This window comes from Fistularia commersonii, chromosome 34, assembly GCF_037954325.1.
Source record: "Fistularia commersonii isolate RoL2024-O1a breed Wild chromosome 34, RoL_Fcom_v1.0, whole genome shotgun sequence".
Lineage (NCBI taxonomy): Eukaryota > Metazoa > Chordata > Actinopteri > Syngnathiformes > Fistulariidae > Fistularia > Fistularia commersonii.
Window position 1 is genome coordinate 5,273,691 of NC_141317.1, and position 26,520 is coordinate 5,300,210.

Sequence of the window (26,520 nt, forward strand, 5' to 3'; positions counted from 1 at the left end):
TCTCAGCCGATCCCAGATTGCACACGCTACTTGAGATCTTGGTAAACATAAGCTCGTCCCGGGACTTTGGCCCGTCTGGTACCTTCACATGCGACGGTAAATATTTGATGAGCTTATTTCCAACGGCGGTAGAGGACACAATCACTGTGCGTCGTTTGTGAACAGCGACACGTGCAAAACGAAGGGATTTGTGCGAAAGACTCGCGGGGGAGAATAAACTGCTGGCGTTTCAAAACACGTGTTGCTGCGACTTGAAAAACGGGCCGAGCCTCAGACGGCTGGGTCAGAGTGGAAGGGTCCAGGTGAGCCTCTTCACGCCCCCATCCCGCCTAAACCGAGACAACATGGACCCCCAACTTTTATCCTTCTTGTGTTTTTAATTAATAGCAGAGGATTTAACAGAATTGTTCTTCGGTCGCGTCGGCGCTGATTGTTCATCGGTCCCACGGGGGGGGCGTGCGGGGAAACAGCTTCGTAGTCGGGCTGATTGATAAATTAATGACTTCCCCACCGCCACCACCACCACCCCCAAGAAAAGGGAAATTCATTGTAATCACACAGCCAAGGCAGGCCAGCTCATTAAAGAGCCTAATAGAGGAGATTACTGCGTGGAGACTTTTGGAGGGGAAGACAAGGAAGCGCTTGTTTTCTGCAGAACAGGAGTCGGTGGACCTTTTTTTTTTTTTTTTTTTTTTTGACTGACTACAAAGTTCAACGTTCTTTTTTTTTGTGTGCTCAGGCAAGGAGACAAAAAAATATATAATGTCTTATCGGGCACAGGGGTTCTATTTTTGACACGCGGCTGAAAAGGAAGCACAAGTCATTTTACAATTACGAATACCAGCCGTTACATTTTCCAATTTGGAAAAAAAAAAGAATGGTATGAGAATCCTTAGTAAAGAGCGGCGGTGGGAGCTGTAGTCTTAAAACCGAACGCTCCTGGTTCAAGCTCCTCCTACCCTGCTGGGTGTTGCTGAGCAAGACACTGAGCCCCATAAGAATTGGTTAATTCCTCATGGTTCATCCATGATGGGTGAAACGCAGAGACTAATTTCCCATCCATCCATCCATCCATCTATCTTCTACTGCTTATCCGGGGTCAGCAGCCTGAGCAGAAACACCCACACTTCCTTCTCCCTGGCCATAGCCAAAGTCCCTTCGAGCATGTCCCAGAGCTTCTACCGATGGGACGTGCCCGGACCACCTCACCAGGGTCACCAGGGAGGCGTCCTGACAAGTTGGACCGAGCCTCCTCAGGCTCATTTCGGACGCCTGAATCCCTGATCTGGATTTTTTGGTCACTACTCGCAGTTCATAACCAACATGGATCAGCTTCTTCTTCGCCATGACACAGCGATTAAGAGTCTGCCCCCCTCACTAGTGAACAAGAGATACTTAAAGGTGCTAATTGTCATTCCGGCTGCAAATCATCATCGGATAAAGATTAATATAGTGTATATACATACAGACAGACATGTTTTTTCCTTTAATCGCAATTCAGAATTTCATTTCAAGTGATGCGGCAGTGACGTGTGTATTTGTTACCTCTGCAATGAGGGCCTTCGTCCCAGCCGTCGGAGCAGTCGTTGACGCCGTCGCAAAATTTGCTCATGTGGATGCACACATCTGCATCCAGGCAGCTGTGCTCGTTGACGGGACAGTGGCTCACCTTGTTGTGGGAGCCTGCGAGGGGACAAGAGTGGGCCTTTGTGAATTCAAACATCGGTAAACATACAGAACATTTTGCTTATTTACAACCAAACATGGCTTACGGACAGCCAGAAAAAAAAAGTATTATATTCATTCATTCATTGTTCTCCTTATACTGCGCTGAAGCCTATCCAAGCCGCCATTGGGCAATGGGTTCACCACGGACTGTTCGCCTGTCAATCAAAGGGCCACATCAAACTCATTCACGAGTCTGGGCGATTAAGGTTCTCCAATTGACCAGTTCCGTGACTGTGGGAGGAAACCAGAGGACCCAGTGGAAACCCACACAGACAAGAGGAAAACATGGAGACTCAAACACATAAAGGCCCTCCTGTTGGGAATCCAACCGGGTACCTTGTTGCTGTGAGGCGGAAGCGCTAACCACTGCGCCACTGTGCCGCCTATGTGATTATGATAAATATTATATCATGTTTAGCTCAAAATGTGTGCAGTTATGAGATAAAAAATAAAAGGACAAACGAGTATACGTCAGATTCATGCGGCTGAACAATGAACTCCAGCGCCTTTCAGCATTCAAATAAAAGTGGAATCATTATGCGGGCCGATATTGACCAAAATGTGAATTCTCTCGTAATCTTTGAGGGGGGACTTCGGGGGGGGGGGGGGGGGTTGTTTGTGTATCTCAGTGAGTAGAACCGCATGGAGACATTATGAAATAAGATCCAAAAACAAACCACGTGGGACACACAGAAAGGGACATTTTCAGACAGAAAAAACAACTGGAGTAAACACCGACGTTTTTTTTTTTTTTGTTTTTTTTTCATATGAAACCTAAGGGGTGTGGACAGCAGAGGACAGAATGTGATCTCCTCGTGTCCAGAGCAAGTAGATTTTTAAGTAGATGTTATCTCCTTGAGTCAATGTCTCCCACTCCTTTCTCTTTTTCTCCTCCCAGCCCACACTGTAGTGCAAACAGTTTGCTTTGGCTTTTTTTTTTTGTCTTCCTCCTCCTCCTCCACCTCTCGCTCTCTCTCTCATTCTGTCTCACATCTGCTGACCCATTTTAGAAAAACACTGGGAGCAGAGAAAATACAGTTCACCTCTTTTACAGGAAACGATGTGGAGTGTTCTGAGGGTTATCTTTCCTGCTGAGAGAGACTATGAGAGGAGGAAGACATCTGAGCGGACGCTGTTAACCTGCTTGAAAGGCCCACCATGCCTTTCGTGTCTGAATGCTCAACATATATATTGTGTGCACACACGCGGTACATTTGCCAGGATGTAGGAAGACTGTGAGGGGAAAAAAAAAACAGAGCAGAATTCATTTAGACTGCCACTCTTGTCTAAGTGATATAAAACCTGGCAAAGAATAAAAAAAAAAGTGGAAAAAAATGCAACGCAGGTGAAAGAATAACACGAAACTGACTGACGAGAGCTTCCGCGATGAGCCCAAGGAGACGGTGGAGAGGAAAAAAAAGAAAAATATAAAAAATAAAGAAATAAAGTCGGTGGAGAAAATGTGCCACATTCACAAAGATTTAGCTTTAATACGTTGGGCTTAGAGGGGGAAGATTGCAAGTCTCCCAGCTGGGATATGCTAGTATATTAGCAGCCCTCCTACAGCCCCGGCATCTAAGCCAGTCTGATTTACATTCAATAAACTGCCAACCTGGGGATTTCTACATAAACTGCAATACCAGGAATAAACCTCCTTGCATGCTGGAATTGAAAACCCAGCCATTCCCAGGATATATCATGACCCAGCCCCCCCTTCTCTCCTTAAATATTCAAGATGGAGAGATACTTAGCGACTGTCCTTGCAGACAGCGAGTTTGTGTGTTCCTGTTACATTATCTGAGGAAACAAGTGCTGTCACCAAGGACGGGAAGTAACAGTAATTTAAAGTTTACTTTCCACCCGGCGCAAAAAAACGCATCCATTCCGACGCAACAGGTTGCCGGAAAATCACAAACAGCTGCCAGCAAAGCTTGGACGTGCAAGGGCCCGAGAAGGGGGTGTAGGGCCGGAAGTCGTCAAAGAGGCACGGGTCACCTTGCAGAAACGCACCGAAAAAAAAAAGAAAATCGAAGCTTAAACAAACCAATTTTGCAGGTGGGAAAAATGGAGATTAACCCTTTGACTCCTCTGGGAAGTTGTTGGCAAAGGGTTACAATAAGCTCTCGCTAAAAAAGGCACAATCCATTTCCTGCAGCATCGGTCAGAGGAACAGGGAGGGAATTACCGCAAAAACTTCCGGGAAAATAACTGTAGAACAATAATCTAAAGTACACTTCATTTTATTTTTCCAGTGGGGCTTTGCCTTCAAGCACGTGAGAGCTACGCTTCCCCCAATATGCTCATTTGGAAGAAATACAGGCGGCATTAGCGTTGGAACGGATAATCTACCTGTCCCGGCGGCTTGAGATTCTAAAAATATTTTTAGAATGTGTTTTATCGGCACAACCTTCCCTCCTTTTTTTCTTAACTACTTCTACTGATAGGGATGTAAAAACACAATAATATATCACGCATTTATTCTTCATCTGTAACTGAGTTGGGAGTCATCAAAAAAAAAAAAAGAGTAAAAGCACATAATAAGACAGGTATTTTGTACATGTGTGTTTTTAGATAATAACTCCCCAGTGTGTCAACCAGCCTAAAACCGCCAACCTCGGAGGGGCACCCGCTTTACCAATCGGTGTCATTCCCCTCTTTGTTATTGTCATCTCTGTGGTTACACTGCCACGCATAAAGACAACCTGAAAATATGAAATGTTTAACCGCTGTCCTCGGGGTTGCTCAGCGAACACAAAGACAAAAGTTAATATAAATTATAGATAAGTGGTGAGAATATAGTCATCCTTGCTTTTGCGGTCACATTCAGAAAACAATTCTGCGGTCAGCATTTTTTTTCTCTCTCTCGCTTCGATCCAAACTTGCCATTTTGCGCTTGGCTTTAAAAGAATGAAGAAAAAAAAGGAAAGAGAAAAAAAAGCCACAGGAGCTTTTTGAACAAGACAAAAAGATAAGATCTATCACCCTATGGCTTACATTTCCACCAGAGCTTGTGTTACTTTTGCTGTTTACCATTCATTGAAGTGCTATGAACGCCTGTTTAAAACTTCTTTTAAGAAAAATAATCTTCTTAAACCATATCTTTACATCAAGTACAGGCAAACACACGCAGTACCACAATGTAAAGTGTTATCTCGTGAAGTAAGCACAGTGCGTTTCTGCATTTTTACATGTCATGGTGGAACGATTGGTTTCGGTACGGGCGTGGGAAAATGGGGAAAGACAGTAAGAATAATAATTACATTAACAGCACCATCAGTTAGCAGTTAACAAAGGAGGATATGAATCACCTATTTATTAGCTGGTCATTTGATTCATCAGCGACAAAAAAAAACAAACAAACTGTGTCATAGTCTGGAATATCATGACTCACTTTGAACACATCTTAACCAAAAAAACACGATCGTAATGATATAACACATTTCCCCTGTGTCAGATGCGTGCTCACCCTGTTGCGTTAAAATGATTTCACAAACACAGCCTGCCGTCCACACTTACGTGTGTCGATCCGCTCAGATTTACACTAGTCATTAGATTTGTTGCGTTTAAAAGGTGTGTGTGTGGGGAGGGGGGGGGGGGTCATGATATGCTTCCCAGTAAACACACTACCTCTGAAGCTCCCCCTCCCCCCAAGCCTCTGGTGCCATATAGTTATACATTGACCTTAAATTTGGATCCCCCGTTGTTCTTTTGTTCTGGACATAAAAGCCTGCCTTTATTCCTGCTCTCTGGGCTCCATGGCAGCCCCCCAACTAACTCCCATAAAGCCTGTTGTCAGCTTGAATGAATACGTGGCACAGGGTGACAGCTCAGGCCATCCCGGCCTCCGAATCACACTTTGCTGCAGCAAGCAAGGTGCGGTGAGGAAGCAGGGTATTTTTGATGGGAGATCATTATACTCTATAAAAAAAAAAAAAGAAGAAAAAAATCACATCTGTGAAATCAACTTGCGGAAATGCAAAACTAACAGACGTCCGTTACACAATGTACTATCCAGACCCTTTTAGAAGTCTCCAAAAGCTACGCCTCGCAGGTGAGCTGCTACAGTTCACACGCTTCTGCTGGATATTTCATGCATTGGGTGGATGTTTTTGCATTTGGTGGCTGCGATGCGGTTTCCTTGCAAACATCGTGACACAGTAGTCTGCAATGACTGCAGTGAATGAACGCAAACATAACTCGTGCAAGTTAAAAATGATTGTTTACATCACGCCGTTGTCCGATCCTTTAACTATGAGACTCTGACAGGGATACCCATGTGTGAAATTCTGCAAAGCTGGCAGGTAAACACAAGTGCAGAGAAATTCACCAGAAATGTTATCACAGCATTAGTGAGAATATTGGAATAATCCTGCAATTGTGGAAAACAAAAAGTTAAATGTGCATTATGCATGAATGACATGTTTTACAGTGCACAAATTAATGTTAAATCTGCAACATTAATGTGTTACATCACACCAAACCTTAACATTTCACTATGAAACATCAATGGCGACAGTGCGATATAAGTTCCTATAAATTGGTCAGTTAGACTGTCGCCCTTCCTCTACTGCGGTATCCACTGCTTTGCTATCTATTTAATATTTGATTGCAATGGGAAAAAGTGTCGCAAGTGTCAGACAGCATCTCTCGTGCCTGAATCGCATTAAGTACAACTGCGAATCGTGTCTTTTCCGTTCGCGTACTTCCTGGTTCAGGAATACGGGTGGTTAAACCTGCTGCCACTAATGAACGGGGTGCTTCGCTTGCGATCCGAACGTCTCTAATAACAACCTTGAATAGTAACACGGTTAAAGACAGACTAAGCCTATCTAGGACCGGGGGAATAAGCAGAGGTGATTACACAAGAGGAAATACTGGGGATGAGATATGAGGAACAAAGAGCAGAAATGACTGAAGTCTGGCTTGTGCGTCTTGTTTGGATAGACAGAAGTGGGGGGGGGGGGGGGAGCGGCGGCATAAGACAGACTGAAAACGGTAAAGATGGAGACAGGTCACGGAGGAGACTGCAGAGAAAGGGAAATGGTGCCTGTGTGGCGTGAGAAAGCCCGGCGTCCTCTGTGCGCTGATGGGCCGGTGAGGCTGAGGAGGGCTCAGGGCCACAGACTACAGGGATTTACTGGGCTTTGCTCCTTCCTCTGTGGAAGCTGTGTGTCAACCATTGCAAGTGCGACCTACTCTTCCCTGCCTGGAGCCCCTGGTTACTCCGGTACAGGACCGATTACAATCTGTTAAAGAACCCCGCCCCCGCACATACACACCTTAACCCCAAAAGTCTATTTTCCGCAGAAAAGGGAAGAAAATTTCATGAAACCATTTTCATCTCCATTCTCTGTCCTTAATGCTAACCTGCTCGTTCGCTCCAAAATCCCGGCACCTATCTCCCGGATCGTTCTTTATCCGCCTCCGTTCCTTCACCACCACTTCCAACCACCTCCTCACGATCGTCCCGGGAGAGGCCGCTGAGGCGTGACATTCAGATAGGCCGGACAAAGACACGCCCCGGTCAGGCCAATTTTCAGAGGGGGCTCAAGGGAAGGAGATAAACAGATAACCTTGTTGTGTGGCCTGTGGCCACCTCCTGCAGCTGGACAGAGATGATAACTCAATCTTCCCATCAGACCAGCTCTGCCCCAGGTCACAGTGCCCACTGGTGTCTGTGTGTGTGTGTGTGTGTGTGTGTGTGCGTGGGCGTGTGTGGGCGTGGTCTATTTATAGGTGCACAGTATTAGTATATTAAGCGTTCTCTTTGAAGGAGCTTTCAATTCATCGGCAAAAAACTGTGACACCTTAACCACATTGTTTGAAATTATAGGTTTCACTCAAAACGCGTCGGCAGGTCCGGATTTGTATTCTCACGTTTCAAATGTTACGCTTTTTCCAGCATCTCGTTTCCACAATGAAGCGGCAATCCTAAACGTCAGCAACAATAAGAGGCGGATTTATTTCAGTAAATATACACGAGCGGAGACAAAATGAGCCGCTTGTCATTTCCAAAATGTTACCTCCTTTTAGGACTGTTGTTTTGTTTCCCCTCCCTTCAACTGTGTACCAGGATGGAAAGGGAGTTTATTTGCATGACTGAGATGCATTTCGCCTGCCGCTCAGGAGTCCTCTTGCTTTTTCATGCTAAATCGAGAGCAAAAAAGTCGAACAAAGAATCGGGGGGCGGACAATTGGTGCAAAAGGTTTTTGATGTTGAAAGGGATTCCTCCGTAGCAAGTGCTTCTCATGACGGAGAAAGTGTTTACATGCATCCTTACATCTGCTCTTAGTCGCCGGTTCAACCACATGAATGCGGTTCATGCAAGAATCGTAATTGCATGCAGACTTGGGATACTGGAAGCCAGTTTTTATTGAACCTGAGTCATTCTTCAGACTCAGTATTTGTAAAGGCCTCGTTTAAAAAAGAAAAAAAAAAGGAAAGAGAGAAAGAAAGAAAAAATAGCACACACCCCATTCTCTATCACCACCAGCAGCAAAATCTGGCCACATTTTCCTATTGCCTGGCAAGGATTAATTATAACAGGAACCAAAACACAGGAAGTGGGCTTGAATGGCTTCAGGGAAGAAAAAACAGATACAAATATATGTTAAAATTAAAATAATAGACTCATTAAACATGATCTGATTTGTTATGATTCGACAAAAATAATAGACTCATTAAACATGATCTGATTTGTTATGATTCGACTGTTGTGAAATCAAAAAGCACAGTTTTAATAGGTTTCAAAAGGTGCCCGTCTTCCCATCGAGTGCTTTTTGTGAGTTTGATTTTGTTTTGCTTTGCGTGCATCGTGGCCCTATTGTAGTGTTTTGAGCGAAAACTCCAAAATGAAATAAACAAATAATCACACTATGTAATTCCAGGATTACCTTCATACTATATGCTCATAATCAACAAAACGGCAAGAGACCGAAATTGTCCGCGAGGTAATTTTACTATACCTGCGCAGTTAAACGCAAAGCTTAAACTGCCCTGTTTGAAAATGCTCCTCATACTAACCTGGGCGGTTATATAACCCGGCACTCCAACACAAAAAAGACATTCCACAAGCCTGACTACACATCTCTTTGACTTGTATCTCATCAGCGCGCCACCGGTTTACTGAAGAGCAAAAAATAGCCACGTAGAGCCAGCATGAACACCGTTTCATTCATTGCGTCGTCCGAAACTAGAAAGAGGGAAAAGGCTTCTGCGGCGGCCTTGCACAGCGCGTCGTCGTAGGGAAATACAGAGCATAAACTTTGGCCTTAGGGGGGATTTTTACTCACTTCCTGAACTCTAAACTTGTATGTAATTGAGGTGAAATGGTTGGTCTGAAACTGATTGAGGCATGCAGTGGGGGGACGACGGGGGTCACACCTGTAGACAAGAGCCTGTACAGGCGGCCCGCCGGCGGCTGAATGTAAACGAGTTGTTGCGCGAGGGCCCGGGGGTTGACGGCTGTCCATCTGGCCGATCTATTCACGATGACGGCTCTATGAGCGCACACGTCTCTGCTTCAACACCCCCCCCAAATGAACATCATCTACCACCTGAAGCTCAACACGTTCAGCTTGTGATGTAACATTGGACCCTCGCTACTGTGACAGGAGTCTGTCTGCTGCTCCTCGACATAATTACAGCCCGAGCCGACGGTTTTTCGGAGATGATGGGCAATTAGGCCTCCAAACGGTACAATACTGAGGAGCACACTTTCTTCCAGCGAGATACCAGACGTGTAGATCAAAGATCCTCACCAGACAAAAGTGCACTTTTATTACGCCCTCACTCTGGCAGCGAGTGAATTCATGATCATCGTAAACAAAACAGGAGGCATTTAGCTGACACCAAACTAGTACTTCGGCTAAATAGTCTTCTCCAGGTTTCAATTATGCCAATGACAGTATATAAATACGAGCCTCTTTGTTGCGTCTTGTATTTCAACCTCAATTCCGTCGTATATTTACAATGAGAGTTAAGACATCTGCTCGGGCCTCGCCAGAGCTGCCGAGCTCACCGCGGAAGGCTTTCGATGACCGATCTCTGGCAGCGAAAAGCAAAGCCTTTGCGGCACGGAGAGAGCATTGATTGTGAAATGTAAAGTTTAATTTTACCCCCTAAACACTAAAATGGATAATGGTGGCCTCACTGTAACCAAACAGTGACTGAAATAGGGATTAAAAAAAGGGAATGAGGACTGAATTCATCAAAAATTTAAAACAAAGGGAAGAGGAAAAAATTGATTTGACTTGACAGGGTGAAAATCCCTTGGTAAAGTCCACCGGCCCTGCCGTACGCTGCCGGCTCACAGGCAGACTTAAGCCACAGTTTGTACCGTTTTCCCCTGACATCCTGATTCAAAATGCGAAAATCGAGCTGTCCTACGCCAACATGACACCTTCCCCTCCGAGTCTGACGGAGTGCTGGACAGTGCGGCTCCACCTAACACCAAAATTGTGTCAGCATTTTCATTTTTGTGCAAAAGTAGAAAAAAAAAAACAGTGCAGATACAGCCGCTAGTATCATGCTGAAAAGTCAGATCAGTAAGGCCTTTTGAAAGTGAACCTTTAATGTGTTATTTTCTTTTAATTAATTACAGGAATAAAATAAAAAAAAATCACAACGATTATTCACACATTTCTCAGTGCACTAGTTCCAGGAGGAAAGATTACACCAACGCAAAGAGTGACAGCACGACGACCAAGGCAGATGCGGCTACGCTGGTTGAAGGAAAATTTAGAATATAAGAAACTTCTGGATGAAAATATTAATTGAAATGCTGTTCTTTGCACTTCATGCTGGAAGGAATTTGCGTTTCACAGGAGCACCTACCCCCGCTGTTAGTACCTCAACATGTTGGCGCTGATGCTAAATTTGCTGCGGAGGAAAACAGCATTGCTAATACAAAGAAGCAGAGTTCAGACAGTCAAAACGTGTCAGGGTTCAAATTCAGAGATTCAAAATGTCCACGTCGGATAAATCGACCAATCCACTGCCAAGAGAGATCGCTGTCGAAGATCAGGGCCTACAGGAACTAAGAACTACGATCCAGAAAGACCACATCAAATCAAATCCAGCAGCTGTATGAGGACGATCATACTGAAAAGACATAAATGTGTTTGTTTTCTGCACTCAACTATCAGTCTTTGTCCAAAACTAATAAACAAGGAAATAAACATGATTTGGAAATTTAAACTGATGTATATTGATTCTTTCATCAAACTTCAGATTCTTTTTATTGTGTCAGATATTTGAATTAGATTCATTTCGATTAATGCATCACAAAGTCTAATGAATGCGATCAGTTTCTTTAATAGAGTCCTGCCCCTACATATATGTAGACACCGTAATTTTCAGACAATAAGCCGCAACTTTTTTCACACGCTTTGAACACTGAAACTTAAAAAAACAATGCGGCAAATTTATTGATTTTTAGGGGCCTAATGAGCTTCGTGTCACCAAAACATTTAGCCTCATCACATCGGGCCGATGAAATTACCATGAAATTGTGAGGATGTTCAATTCCGACACTGAGGACAACAACTTTCATGGTTTTAGTGGCCGGGAGGAAAACAAAGATAACGATCAGCTGGAGTAAGTCAAAGCAGGGATAGAAAATAGATGGATGGACGGATGGAATTTTCCTTGTGTTATTTATCATTAATCTTTTTCATCTGCCGTTTTACGGACACTGATTGGGCAAAAAAAGCATTTCAAGTCCATACTTGTGGACGTTACCAGTATTTATTCAATTAAAAGTTTCTGTGTGACATTTTCAGTGTAAATATCTCATGTTACAACGTGGACACCTGCGGCTTGTAGACAAGTGCGGCCTATATATGTGCACATGTTTATTTGTTTATTTTCAGCTAGTGCGGCTTATATTCAGGTGCGCTCAATAGTCCGATAAATACGGTATACATATTATATCTTATCAGACTTAATATTTCACATAACATATTGAAGTTCCTGTCAATGTCTCGGTTACAGGATGAGCACATTTTGAGTTTTTCACACACCAAGACAGGACAGCCAGAAATGAAAGTTATTGAGGAGGAGTGGAAAAATAAAATAAAAAAATGATACTTGCAAAATCTCCGCCCACTCTTTGTAAACTGTTAATTAGCAATTGAAGATAATACTGAGATTACAAAAGTGCACGCCACACCTATTTCCAGTAACAGGGATACCTGGGATGGAATTGTGCAAACACGTGTTGTGTTAAAACAGAACACACTGTAAAGAGAGCTTTCCCTGTTGACCAAGAGGTCAGTCCACTTCTACAAAGTTCAGCCGGCTTTTATTTCCGCGATTCAGTTGACGAACTTTACTCCCGTGGTGCTTTCAGCAACGTAGACGCTTTGGTAGAAACGAAGGGAAACCAGGCCCGAGACCTGCAGGAGGTTTCAGTGTGCAAATGGAGAAGCCAGGATATTTTTATTTTTAAGAAAAGAGAGACTTTTCCAATTCTCTGAGTCAGAGCGGGATTTTAAATAGCCTTCAAAGATGTCTTTCCCTGAGCTCACTCCCCCGCCGCTCACGCCACGGCTCGATCCCGTGCCTTCATCTCCAAAACAATCCTCCGACGGAACGGACGGTACGGCTAAACGGCTGGATAACATCAGGGTACGGCCGCCTGTCATCGTGATGCTTAAAATGCGCCTCACCTTTGACTGGGCCTCTTAACATTGTGGTTCAAAGGGGGAAAAAAAAAAGTGCGTTGACTGCAGATAGTTAAAGATAGTTATCATGACTTACTCAGAGACCCACTCGCATGGAGAAGCACCTTAACCAAACTTCAGTGACTGGCAGGAAGCGGGTAATTGAGCAGAACACATCGCGATGTTCTGGCAGAACCCCGCTCTCCATTTGTCCATGCGGAAGATGAATCGTGCCATTGTCTGTGTCACCAAATTACATAAGTGCCATGGAAAATTCACTCATTTCAAGCGCTTAGAAGGGGAAAAAAAAAGAAAAGAAACTGTGTAGCGACAAGGAAGATTATTTAGAATATTGATGTCACACTAATGCACAGTTCTCGCCTTTTCAAGGAGATGGAGCAGTAAGATGTGTGAGAACAAGGGATCATTGTGGATTCCAAAATATAAAAAAAGCATGACGATGGAGAAGATGTTATCACCTATCTTTGGGGAGTGAGGGGCAATTTTGAAATACCCCGTTTCAAAACACCTATGACCACAGCGGCTATTTGATACTCGGATGTTGACACGTTTCCAGACAGCTGATTTAATCCTGAGTCGGGAAATTTACGACAATATCAGTGAATTCTAAAAATACTCAACGAAGGCTAACTACACATTTCCTGTGTAAATCCCAATTCATTCTAGCCACTTCTCCGAGAGGCTGAAACCCAAGGCGATTCGGGGCCTGTGATGGTGTTAAGTAATCAAATCATAATTTTAAAGAGATCGGGTTAATTTAATCACGATTGGGACGAAAAATTAAGATGCCAAAACCTGCTGTAGTTCTTTCAGAGGAAATGCAGGCTGAGGGTCAGCGGTCTGCCTCGAAATGTTTGAGAAAATTACGGATATTAAAGAAAAAAAATGTTACTAGAAAGATATAAACAGATTTGGAAATTTTATCTTCCTAAGTGCATAATGTTATTAAAAGATTTAGGCAATCTGGAGGAATTTTAATGTGTAAAGGGCAAGTGCTCAAGCCTTTAAGCTAATTATCGGTGATCTCTGATCCCCCGGAGAGGCACCGCATCAGGAGCGCTTATTCATTTCTGACTGACAGCCTCGGCTTTACTGGACCTTTGGAAGTCCACATCTGGGGGTCGGAGATGGACGGTCACGCTGAGCAAACACCACGGGGTCAGTTATTTTGGCAGAAATCTAAACGGGTCTTTCACGCGTGATCTCTTCACGAGTTTTTTGTCAAGAGTGATTTTTTTTTTGTTTTTGCTCACACTTAGGTGTCAATTTAAAAACACCAATGGATTATTTTCCCTATTTGTACGCACGCTCCGTGGTGGTTCGCGCGGCAGCACTAAGTGCAAAAAGGAAGAAACGGGTGGAGGTGCTTTCACACGGTGGGTCAGGGTGATTTATGGACAGGCTCTCAGCCACTCAATTCACTGAGGTCATCATTAAAGGGAGACGCTACTTCTGGGATATCAGGTCTTGGTAAACCCGAAAGTACACAAGTCATTTTAAATAATCTTGATTATGCAACTTCGACCGACCGAAGCCTGGCTCATTGGAAATGATAACATTTTTACAGAAGAACGAGACATTAAATTTAATTTCTGCTGAAACGGTAGTAGCGTCAAATGATGGAACATGCAGAGGTGTGTGTCCTAGCCTTGTTAATGACAAGAAATGAACAAGGACATGCATATAAACACGTTTCTTTGTACATTCAAATGCGTGGAGAATTGAAGAAGTAATATTTCATACAGTCTAGAGCAGCTTGGGACAAATCAACCGGCACAGTAGTCTTTTGTCATTTCACAGATGAGCGTGGAGGATTTTACTGACATCCAAGACTTAAAGCGTATCAAACACTTGCCAGTTTTATCACTTGTACCTGGAGGTGCATGGCTGCCGAAAATAATTTTGAAGCCTTATTTGATGCAATTATTTCTGTTGCGATTATTTCTCTGTAGTTACTGCTCTTTTGTCATCAAATCACCAGTGACAGCGGATTGCAAAAATAAAGAAATATTTAAAAACAGGTGAATTTCTGCTCAGCAGAAAGCGACAGGGCAATTTTCCAAAAACTGATAACTTCCTTCATCCCAACGTTTTTCAATGAGAATCCGACCTCTGCGGCGTGCACGGGGGTAACCCCCCCCAAAAAACAAACAAAAACAAAATGTGCCTCCCATTTCAGGAAAGTATGAAACTGCCAGACCAAAAAAAATGGGCCCTTTTCACACGCTGTAAAGAGACCTTTAATGCTAGGTGTCCGCTGCTTGTCTCTGCATGCCAAAATATTGCGAGCGTGCTTGTGGCGTGACATGTGTAAGATGTGGCACCGCAATAAAATCCCTATTAGCATTTGAGGATAAACTGAGAGGAGCAGACGAGGGGAGGTTAGGGGTGGCACGGGAGGACAGCGAGGATACCGATCGGGTGACTTACGGGGACGGAGGAGTCCAGACAAGAGCAGACAGTCTAAACAAGACCACATAATGAGAGCCATAATTCTGCAGAGCAGCCGGGACGCACACTGCGAGCCTGTGTCCTGCCTAAAAATGGCCTAACCCGGCCTCAGATTCAGAATTAAAACCGTCTGAACGTCATGCACTTGTCACAAATCTGCTGTCTCGATATCCATAAAAAGCAAACAAGTCTGCGACAACATGAGGATTGATCACGAGCGCCTGTCAGGTCGCCATGGAAGCTAGGGGAGGTAGGTCTTACAGATATCTGGTGATTCGTCTGAGCCGTCCGGACAGTCCTTTTCTCCATCGCAGCGCCAGCCCTTGGAGATACAGGTCACCTGGTCGTTGCACACAAACTGCTTCGAGCTGCACGTCTTGGGCGGCTCGTAGGCTTTGGAAACTGGAAAAAAAGAAGCGATGTGTCATGAAAAACGTCTCCGAAAATACGTTTGAAGTGCAAAACGTTCAAAGAAATGTTAATTCCCTCGGATTCCGACGGCCCCCCCCAAAACAAATGCCAACTTGGACGTGGGTGTTTTTAATGCCTCACGCGGCGAAGTGTGTATGTTTTTGAAGCACTGTTCAAAAACTATTCTCTCCTGTCCAATATCTACATTGGAAATTTCCAGCTTCAAGCTAGCGTCGATCTTAACTAAGCGGGGCAAAGGAACATTCAAGGGTCAAACCGAGTTTACAATGAGGTTTTTGTATCAAAAGCCCCACAGTCCCACATTATTCAGAAAAAAACCCTCTACAAGTTCATAACTAACAGTGGTGCCTTTTACTTTGGGGTTTGTTTGTTGATTCCTCTCTTCTTATGGACATCTCATTTCTTTCTGCTTTACTCTTAGGTGTTTTTCGACTTTTCCCACAGAGGTCCTTTCATGTGCCACGGCACAGACATAACTGGGGCTTCAGTCACCGTCTGACCCATGGGAAAGTGCAGAGCACGGTGGTTCTTGGCAGAACAAGATTGTTGAGGTGTACCGCAGGCTGGCGGCACCGCAGCCATCGGCAGTCTGACACAACAAGCCGACAAGCTCTCGTCTGCACTTTACGCAATCGGCGTCCATGCTCGTGACGGTCGCATCCAAACACTCACCTCCAGCATCATGCGGTTGCCAGATAAGGCAATCCCTCAATGCGAAATAACCCTAAAAACTCAAAATGTGTTTTTTTATATGTCCACCGATCACACACACACACACACACACATATGCAACATCCTTTACTTAAATAAGGCCCCACTTTTTTCTGAATGACTCCAGCATCCATTTAGAGGCGGGTGTGTTAGCCAAGACAAACACCCTGGGGTGCGATGCACTTTTACACCAGCAGTTTTGATTCTTGAAACCCAGGGCAGGGCACTAAAGGGGGCTTTCTCTGCAATCCTGGTGAGTTCAAACACATGTTTATATGGTGGACTCCAGGCACAAAGCCTGAGTGACGGCACCAAAACACTCACAATACTTCAAATCATAATCAGAAATAATTCATTGATCCCGGAGGAAATTGACTAAATCATGAGTTTTGAGAGAACAAAAGCAACTTCGGTGCTCTTTACTTATTGGGATCGCAACGATACCCAAATTGTCAGCTGGTCGGACATGACGAGGTGACAGAGCTATTTCTTGTTTGTTCACTTAGCTAAATACACACATACTTACAGCGAAGGCTATAACATTAAAAATAGAGAAATTGTGAAATAATATAAATAGATATGTGGGAGGGAAAGAAAAAGATTGCAGCATCTATGCAAGGGTGAGGCTTCACTTCAAGGGGATTATAAATGTAACGTCCTGTATAAAACAAGACAAGACATACATATATAGATACACAGTCTGAACGACCGTAGTGCACCAACACGCTGGGAAGGACACTGCCAAGGGTCTCATTGTGATTCTCTGCAAGGATTGAGCCCTCGCTCACCCCGGATGACTTGCCTCCCTACGTACTTGGCAAAAGAGAGGTGTTGGGGGCCGGGGGTGGGTGGTGGTGGGGGGGTTAGAGGGGGTGGGGGGCACCACAAGGGGGCCGGGATGTGACTGAAATCACAAGAGGGCTAGAGACTAGTGTATCACTGCAATCATGCGCCTTTCTCGACAGCTAGTCTAAGTAGTTCAGATCTTTGGCTTCATCGGTGTGACAGCGGGGCATTTTAGCATTTGTTAGAAGTGAAAAGGGGCGGCGTTCCCATTCCGCTAACAGCGCCTTCCCGTCTAAACTGCATTTCCGAACGGACTCTGACCTCGTGCTTTACATCCGCGCTTGAAAACCAAGGTCACGCCTTTACCATCTGGAAACTCAAGGGAAGGAAGGCAATAAGATCCACGTCGAGGTAATCGCGCCAAAATCTGTGTGTCGATTTAAAAGCACCGGCCGGCCGCGAGAGGACACGAAATTTCGAAATGAGTATCGACAAGCGGCCGAGGACCGACCAAATTGGTTCAGATGATATGCACACACCCAAGCCCTCGGCGAGGGGAGGGCGGGGGAGTGAGGCCAGTCGTGGCCTAAGGCCAACTGCCCCGGACCCTGAGCTGAAATGAGCAATAACACCAAAAACTCCGACAGGCTGCTATGTGAAAGCGCTCTGTCCAACTCGGCGGCCCCTGTGTGAAGCAGCTGGGCTGAGCCGGTTGTTCCCAACCAGCGGGTATAAAACTGTAAATAAAACATTGTGGGTTCTAAATTTATCATCTCTTTACACACCAGCATGAAATTTTTACAGGGGGGGGACCTCTGAGCCAAATTGGAGGTTAGAGACGAAGGGAAAGATTGACAGCTTCCCCCCTAAGAAGTCCTCTTTAGAAGCCCACTGAAAAGTTTCAAACAGAGATGTGAATTGTTAATTCACCCTGCAAAGTCTCCTAAGCCAAGGTAACTGCCAAATTTTTTTTTAGAGGCTCCAAATCAGGCTGAGATTTTGAAGCATTTCAAGTCCATCCGACCAACAAAAGGGAAGGAAGAAAGGGGTTTATTTTGTTCTCCTTGGACTGGTTCAATGGCAAACACCGATCCCATTGAATCAAGATACACACTCCATTTACAGGAACCCCTCAAAGCCAGCGTGCCCTTCTCTCTAAGAGTTCTCCCCTGATATTGCCACTCCAAGCAAAGCACTTCCTGCCACAGCTGAGAGGCAATCTGATCATACTGCCATGACTAAATAGTAGGGAATCCCACACCCTCCAAATCCACCCACAAAATCCGCAAAAACGGAAGGATCACTGTGTTTTTATCAAATCATAATCCCGCCATCGATCGAAAACACGATCCTTTTTCAAAAACGTAAATTTCACATAGTCAATCCGCCTTTGGAAGCCTCACAGGAAATACTTTCTATTTTTAAAGAGAAATTGCATCGTGCTTGTATATCTTTATTTGGCTGTTTTAAAAAAAAAAAAAAAAAAAGGAATGGTCGGAAACAGCTGCTCTCTGGAAAAACAGCTGCAATTGAAATTTATTTTACTTGAAATATCTGCGCTGGACGGGTGCACTTTATAAAAGCTATAAAGAGATGGCGAATCCGGGACGCCATGAAGACTGCTGACAATCCACCTCTGAACTCGCTTACATAAAAATATCATCTTGAAGTGGTTTATCAGATGTTACTGACGTGCAAGGAAACTCGATGTTGTGTTATCCTTCCGGTTGTGTTATCCTTCCACTGTCTTGAAAAAAAATCATGGAGTATTTGGCTCCTTCCTGGCCAGAGTGATTGACAGGTTCATTATAAAATGTCAACCAGATAACTGAACTCTTACTTTTCATTTTAGGAATTTTTTGGTAATGTCTCAATGTTTTTTTCTGTTTTTACTCATTTGTTGAAGAAATGGTTGGATAATAAATAATCATGCGAATCTCCTGCAAACCTTTTGCTTATTTTGACAAAGCTTTCCAGGTACCTGCTTGCTGATATAAAGTTTTGACAATGAGGACACTTTTTCCTTGATCAGTTAATTTCCTCCATCAAAAGTTTGCAAGAACTTAAACATTTACATTTTCCCCGTGAGGCCTTACCCTTGAATTGAATGGGATCCCTATGGGCCGTTGAAAAATATAATTAGATTGTGGTCAAATAATGAGCCGCATGGTTTAGATTGAACCTCGACGGAGAGAATCTGTCTCCAAAAGCAACACTACAGGTCTTGTGATTTTATAGAACGCTCGCTTTGGTATTAATATATCAGTTAAAGCACTAAATACATGACTGAACTGTGCATTAGTATAACAGCCTATGTTTACACTACGCATTTTCTCACATTAATTTTCTACTATATATTATTATAACTACTATTTATTTACTTTAAACAATGGGGAACATGCAACTGCAGCATATTCAGTATAATACTCAGTTGGCTGACTTGGTTGAATTTTGATAGAGCTGCCAGCTGTAAGGAGCACAAACTGTATTTCCTTACGCAGGGGCCACTGGAGCTCGGTGCTGTCTAAACAGAGCGCATCGAACTGCCCCGAGCACTGTCCATGGCAAAAAGCATTAAACACGACTGAACGAGCGAATGCATAAATGTACACAAAGCCTACAGAAATGTCCCATCTGAGTTTAAAAAAAAAAAAAAAAATTTATTTGTAAGAAAGAATGCAAGCTGGTGTTTTACTGTATGCTATTTGAAAAACGTCAAACCGATTGTAAAGGCATCCCTGTGGAATGTAATAGGATGCGATGGGGGTGGGGGTGGGGGTGAAGGGTTACAGTGCTGTGACAGCAGTATGGCGACAAAGTGATGGAGGTCTCCGTCACCAGCTGGGACACAACACTGACCCACTTTCCCCATATCTGTCTCCTTCAATATGGCCATCCCTGCCCCACAAATCAACTCCAGATCCATGCACTACATTCCAGCACCTTCTAATTGATATCATATGTAGTGCTTTGCCACAAAAAAACAAAACAAAACAAAACAGTATGTTGCAGGAGAACAGCTAGACTGTACAGGAACCCAGACGTTTTACTTTTGACTGCAAGAGATAAATACATTCTGGGTTGGGTTTTTTTTTTTTTTGGAGCTGCAAGAATAGCACGAAGTGCAGCGGATGGATCAGATATGCTTAACTTAACCAAAACAGCCACCTATACATGCATCTCCCTCGCGCTTTTACGAGACATCCTTCTATTCGTGCGCTCGGCGATTGTTTGCGAGGCCCCGAGGGCTGTCAAAATAAGGACGCCTTTTTGTTAAGACGGCTGGAGAAATAAAGCTGCTGCTGCTTCTCTGCTGGAAGTAGCTACATTCTTGAAACAGACAAGTGCAACATTGTGTTGCTATAATCCAGAATGTATGTTTAATTGAGGTAAACAGACACACAGATGACAGTAGCCACCGGATGAGTGCAAGCAGATTCCGCTGGAAAGCTAGCAGAAGACAGTTTATAAGGAAATTTGTTTTTGTTTCACTGAGCATATCCCAGATCGGACCCTTCAAACAACGCGGTCTGAGCAACAGAACGTTGGCTCTGTTGAATATGGCTCCAGCGATAACGACACAAACTCGAATTAGCGGGTAAACACACACACGAGAGTTGCGGTCTCGGTGGTTTTTCGACACGCTCGATGCAGGGACAGAAGGGAGCAGGCTAAACAGGGACTGTTTCTCATCACCTATCACTGCTCTTCCTCGTGTTCCACTGTGGAACGCGGTTGTTCTGCCGAAGGTCAGCAAGAGAAAAAAAACACAACCATAGAGCGATGAGATGTAATGAGACCCTGGGGATCAGGTTCTAAGTGATTTTTCTGTAGTCAGTTAAAGATTTCAAAAGCCAGAAACTGTGACTGCATGTCTGTCCACACCCTCTCATCCGTCAAGACAACAGGGAGGGGAGTGAGGACAGAAAGAAACGGTCGTGAGTGCAATACATTTTTGGTTGTATTAATGATTTAGATGAAAGAGGGACTTTTTTTTTCTAATCAGTCAAACAATTTTTACATTATAAGCAGCAATGATATGTTAAGGTGTGTGATCGACATTGTCCTATTCAAGTAAAGTTGGCTGATTATGAATCAGACCGGTGACAATAAAACAAAGCAATACAACATGCGAAATATGTCTAAACTCCAACGGACAACGGCAAGTTTCAAAAACAAATCAGAACTTGTTTAGTATAAATGATAAATATATAACAGGTGCCCCCCCCCCCAACAAAAGTCCCTCTGCCCTCTGAAAAGAATGGCTTTCATGACTTTATACTACTATATGACCTCAGCTTCCTCCGTCACCGCAGATCTAACCTCAAGCTTTGCACCTTAGAGAGGCCACACGCGTGCAAAACCCGTGGTGGTACCGGCTAAACACACGGCAGATTAGATGTGACAGTTTGAGAGCAAAATAGCTGCTGATAGAAATCGCCTGGTCCGGATAGAAAACCGACAGGAGTCTACGAACCCACTGCACATTATTCTCAAGGACAATTCTGCTCAAGGATTATGGTTATTTTTGAACGGAGCGATAAATGTTACTTTATCATTGTGACAGTTTTTCATGCTTCATTTAAGTTTGTTATTTCTGTTCAAAGACGTAGGACATTAGGCCGAGGGTAGAGCTGGCGACCCTGTAATCAGAGGGTTGGTGTTAAGATACCCTGCTCCTCCTGCCTGCATGTCAAAGTGTCCTTGTGCCAGGCACTGACCCCCAAGTTGCTCCCAATGGTGAGGGCAAACGCCTTGCATGGCAGTTCTGTCTCCAACGGTGTGTCAATGGCTGAATGCTAGCTAGTGTAAAGCACTTGAAACCATAAGGTGTAAAAAGCGCTGTAAGAGTTGAGACCTTCTTCTTCTTCTTCTTTCGGCTTTTCCCTTCAGGTGTCCCCACAGCGAGTCAACTTTCTCCATCTAACCCTATTCTCTGTATCCTCCTCTCTCACACCAACTTCCTTCATATCCTCTCTCACTACGTCCATAAATCTTCTCTTTGGTCTTCCTCGAGACCTCTTGCCTGGCAGCTCCAATTCCAGCATCCGTCTACCAATATATTCACTATCCCTTCTCTGTACATGACCGAACCATCTCAGTCTGGCTTCTCTGACCTTCTCTCCAAAACATCTAACATGTGCTGTTCCTCTGATAGAGTTGAGACCATTAGCATTATTTTCATCAATATTTATTAAAAGGGCCGTTGGGAAAAACTCCCGTAGACAATTATGACATTGCAGAGCCACGAACTTTGATGACTAACTATTGAAAGTTACTGGATTTTACAATATGTAGATGAAATCTCAGTTTAAAAGTAAACTGCAATTCATATTGTGAGGTCAAGCTGCAGGAAACTTATCTTACATTCCTCTACATTCAGATTTACTTACGCAACTCTGACTTCTACAAACTTGTTTTGATTGTTTGATGGCTTCTACAAAGGTCACTCCCTGAAAAGTGTGCATTTGGATCCGGGAACCCTTTAAATCAGATTAAAACAATAGCAGTAGGCTCCTTTGCTTTTGCGTTCTCTCATATAATCCAGCACTATCAAAAAATAAAAGCCTGATAAAATAAAATACCTTTAAATAAAAAGACAAGCGTATTCATGTTGTCATGTCTCCTACAGTGAAATACAGAAATTGTCATCCTCAGCAACAATCCAACAAGCAACTCTGTCGTTTCGAAGCGGACCATAAACTTGCTACGTTGTCTGCGTGCATCAGTGATCTGTGCGACTTAACCGAGGGCAATCAAATCCTTATTTCATTTTCCTGTCCGACGCGGATCTGAATCCACCACGGATACCTGAGGAGCTACCAGAGCGGGTGGCCTGGCCAATGCCGACCGGTCAGGTGGCCGTTGGCAGGCGCCAGGTGAAGAGTTCACCATCAGTGATTTCAAGCCGAAACAGAAGACGCGAAGCCAGTTTTCGCGCAACTGTGCCGGGTGTTAGGCAAACATTGCAGCCCACCTCAACTTTTAAACAACTCTGTGTGCTCCTTTTATGACGTGTGAGGAGAACTAGATCTGTGCCAGGCTCTTGAGTTCTTGAGATTACTTTCTCATATTTGGCAATTGATTTCAAAGTACATGAAAGGCCCAGAATGCATATATGCATATATATGCATATCGGGGCGAATAATACACCCGAAGCCTGTCTTCATGAGCAGCGAGAAACAAACTAATCATCTCCGAGTCCCGCTCACACACACCCCAACGCTCCCTATTTCATTGAAGCCGATCCCTTCCTTTTTAGGAGCGAGGGGCTAAACAGTAAACAGCAATGTAGCGAGCAGAAAATACCAATTACAGTATACCCCGCTATTCACGGTCAACAAGACACTCTTTTATCTGTGGTCTCACGCCCTCAATACGAGGGGGACAACACAGAAGACATTTAAGTCCATCTGTTTTTTTGCTGTCCAGTCCAAGTGAATTGAAAAGCAGCTCAGGATATAAAGGAGGAGGGTCCTGCACCTACAGCCACAAATCCCAGTGTCTGCTATTATCATTTCACAAATATGCTCAACAGGTTGAGAGCAAAATGCTAAACATCTGTGCACGGGCCTACCATAGATATGCGCTCAGAGGCCAAAGAATGCAAGGAAACGGGACACGTGGGCCATATTTCACTCTGCGCGTTCAATTCCTTTTCATCCTCTCCTGCCTCGTGCCATGACGGATAAATGGCGGGGAAATCGGTCGGGGGATTAATCGCGTTACCTGATAAGGGCGCAATCGACGGGAGGCTCGAAGCGTCCGGAGTTACAATTACCGCTGACCTCCACTTGGATGTCACGAGGAGCGCAATCCGCGCCCTATTGTCTGCAGAATTTCTAAGAGGGATGATACATTTTTTCCAACAGATGTTTTCGGCGTCAGCTCTGAAGAAAAAGGTAAAGCCTGCTCCCATTAAAAGGGGGTCGGGCAAACAGACTGGAGGCTCCTTAGGAATTCAAGTGCTTTAGCCTCTGACCCGCATTTACACTTTCACCAAGCAGTGGACTCCTCTGCCGCGAAACACTAATGGGATCTTTGATGCAAATTCAGGAGCCAAAAAAAACTATTTCTCCTATGGGTTCAAGGAGAGAGAAAAAATATTAAACAAAATAGCTCACACCCTCCTTGTGTGTGTGTCTGTGTTTGCCTGCTCTGATTCAAAGTTCAGTTCACTTGAGTATCCTCTCGGCCATTGATTTACAATATTTCCATGCATGACTACACATGTTTAGGCCTAAACGCTACAGAGCGATGTTCTGGATTTTGTCAGGCCGAAGGATGCGATGACAGCATGCGCCGATCTGCAATTTATTATTATGAAAAAGGGGGCCTGTCCTACACTTAACCGCTTCGTCTTTATGACCTTCCTCTCCCTAATCCTTCCTCATTCATAAATTCTTCCTGCGATCCTGTGTTTGATAAATCCAGTTGAAGTGGCGGGGCTTAAGGATTTGTATCTACTCATTTGACTATTTTCTACCCTTTTGATGCAGTACAGCTCCGGCGGGAGGCGGGTGAATCAACTCTTCAAATTACATAACTTACATATCATTTCCATCCCCGGACTCCCTGTGATGTAACTACGTGTCACTTTCAGAGAATTTCCGAGACGGATTCTCAATAAGGTTTATGTGGCTTCACCCTCTCTAACCCCCAGCTTTTCAGCTGGTCCCCCCCACCAACACACACACACACACACACAGTCCACCCTCCCTCTTGCAGTCACATCTAAGTTGGATTAATGGTCTCCCTGTGTCCAGATGTTACATACTGATGGAGGAGGTAGGAGGAGCTTGGTGACTCCTGGAACTTCAGCTATGGCTTTGAGTCTGAATAACAGCCGGATAGCTATGATTAAAACAATGGGTGAAAAAAAAAGGATTGAAGAAGCTTGGGGATGCGAATTTTGGAGGGAGGGCATTAAAAGTTGTAGCTACGGAAGCTAAATTTATCAATTTCTGCTGTCTAAACATTGAAATGGCAAAGCTCTTGGAGGACACCCAGTATGTTTCCATTGGAAATACATTTGAATGGACAGAATAACAATTCAATGCTTTAAACTATTCAAGCAAGAGGAAGTTACTGCACTATGTTGTGATTCCATGTTTTTCCCTGTAAAAACAAACAAACAAAGAAGCTGGTGGCTCAACAGGTCACTGAATGCATTGTCAGAAAGTTGTGGGATTCATACCAGTGCCATCAAAGATTCAGGAGCATCGTGGTGGGTGGAGGGGGCAAGTACAGGATCTGGCTCAACTGGCCCTTTTTCCCAGTGCACCATCAAGGATTTGTGGAAAGTGATGGGACCCCAAAAGCCCCCACAGGTCTGACATGTAATCCGGGTTTTCTAATCCGGTTTCACATCAAATACACACACCCTCAGCCGGCCTCAGCAGTAGCCTCCTCTATCCGGGATTTTATATTCCCTTAGAAAACGGAATGAGGGTGTAGCGGATTTATTTCATAGCAGGCGGACAGAAATAGCGCGACTTGTGCAAGAGTTGCCACCCACTGAAAAAAAAACCTGCCGAATATTCCGATTGTGTATAACCCGACTTGCTATCTCTGCAGGCCCGTTCTGTCTGCTCGAGATTTTCCTTTTTCTTTATTTTAGGCCAAAACAATGCTCATTTGAGCGATACTTTCTCCCACCCACTCCTCCTCCACCCCCGATGAATCGGCTATTCAAGGAATCGATCCTAGCCTGCTGTTTTTGTTGTTGTTGTTGCAAACGCTGCTTGTTTTTTCCCTGTCTTTTGTTTTTTTTTTGGTTTGTTTTGCGGCGTGGGCTGCAACTCCCGGCGAGCAGCAGGCCTGTGCACGGATGCTTTGCATGAAAATAAGTGTTTTCCGGAGGAATCGGAAGGCTAGATGAAGCCGGCGGGGTCCTTACCTATGCTCGCACCGTTAGGAGATATCATCTCCAGGCAGAGTAGAAATCCCAAGTAGAGCAACCTCATCGCCATCTCCTGAGCAATGCCCGATGGCACTGCCGCTGGAAGAAGAGGGGCACTGGAGGGGTCGGGGTGATGGTGTTGGGGGGGGGAGAAAAAGTTGGCTGGATTTCTAGAAACCAAGCAAATCGATCGACCGCCTCATCCGAACCCCCTTCCGGTGCGATCGTCCGTTCAGCTGCACCCCGAGTCCCGCACGCTGCCAGATGGGCTCCGGGAATGAAAGGAGACGTGCTTACAGCCCCGGCGAGGCTATAGGCGGTGTAACAGCACAGTCATCAATATCCCCCGATCGATTATCGGCGTTCGAGCATGATGCACAGGGTAACCTTTTTTTAAAAAAAATTAAAAATAAATAAATAAAAATCAGTGTGTATGCTGGGGTCTGCTTCACCGCACCATGCCACCGTCGTCGTCCGCTCGTACAGAAGCAACCCCCCTCCCCTCCGCCGCAGCCGCCGGACGGTTCCGTTCAGCTCATTCCTTGCCAAGGTGAAGATTGGAAGAAAAAAAATGAAAATTTGGTCAAAATAAAAAAAGGAATTAAAAAGAGCCACGCGTTGTTCAGGACGGAGCGCCGACGTCTCCCTGCACTGGTGGCGGCATGAGTGGATGGTGGCTCCCCTAACGCTCCGGCGCCGTGCACGAGCCCGTGACGTAACCAGCTCGGCTCCTCCACCAAAATGGTACGAGAGCGGCCGAGCGGCTTCTGCGCATGCTCCAACACACCTCCTTCTCTCCGATTTCATGCGCTCGCGCGTCGGCA

At 44.6% G+C, this 26,520-nt stretch overlaps 1 protein-coding gene across 1 annotated transcript in view; it reads right to left on the minus strand.

Moving 5' to 3' along the window:
• Positions 1 to 26,306, minus strand: part of LOC147214346 (low-density lipoprotein receptor-related protein 1-like) — an 87,450-nt gene extending 61,144 nt beyond the window's left edge. The window contains exons 1-3 of the mRNA XM_086141589.1: positions 25,694 to 26,306; positions 15,127 to 15,267; positions 1,546 to 1,683 (exon numbers count right to left, since the gene is read on the minus strand). Of these exons, the coding sequence (XP_085997715.1) occupies positions 1,546 to 1,683; positions 15,127 to 15,267; positions 25,694 to 25,766 (352 nt within the window). The 5' untranslated portion in view covers positions 25,767 to 26,306. The remainder of the gene's footprint in view (positions 1 to 1,545; positions 1,684 to 15,126; positions 15,268 to 25,693) is intronic.
• Positions 26,307 to 26,520: the final 214 nt, after the last annotated feature.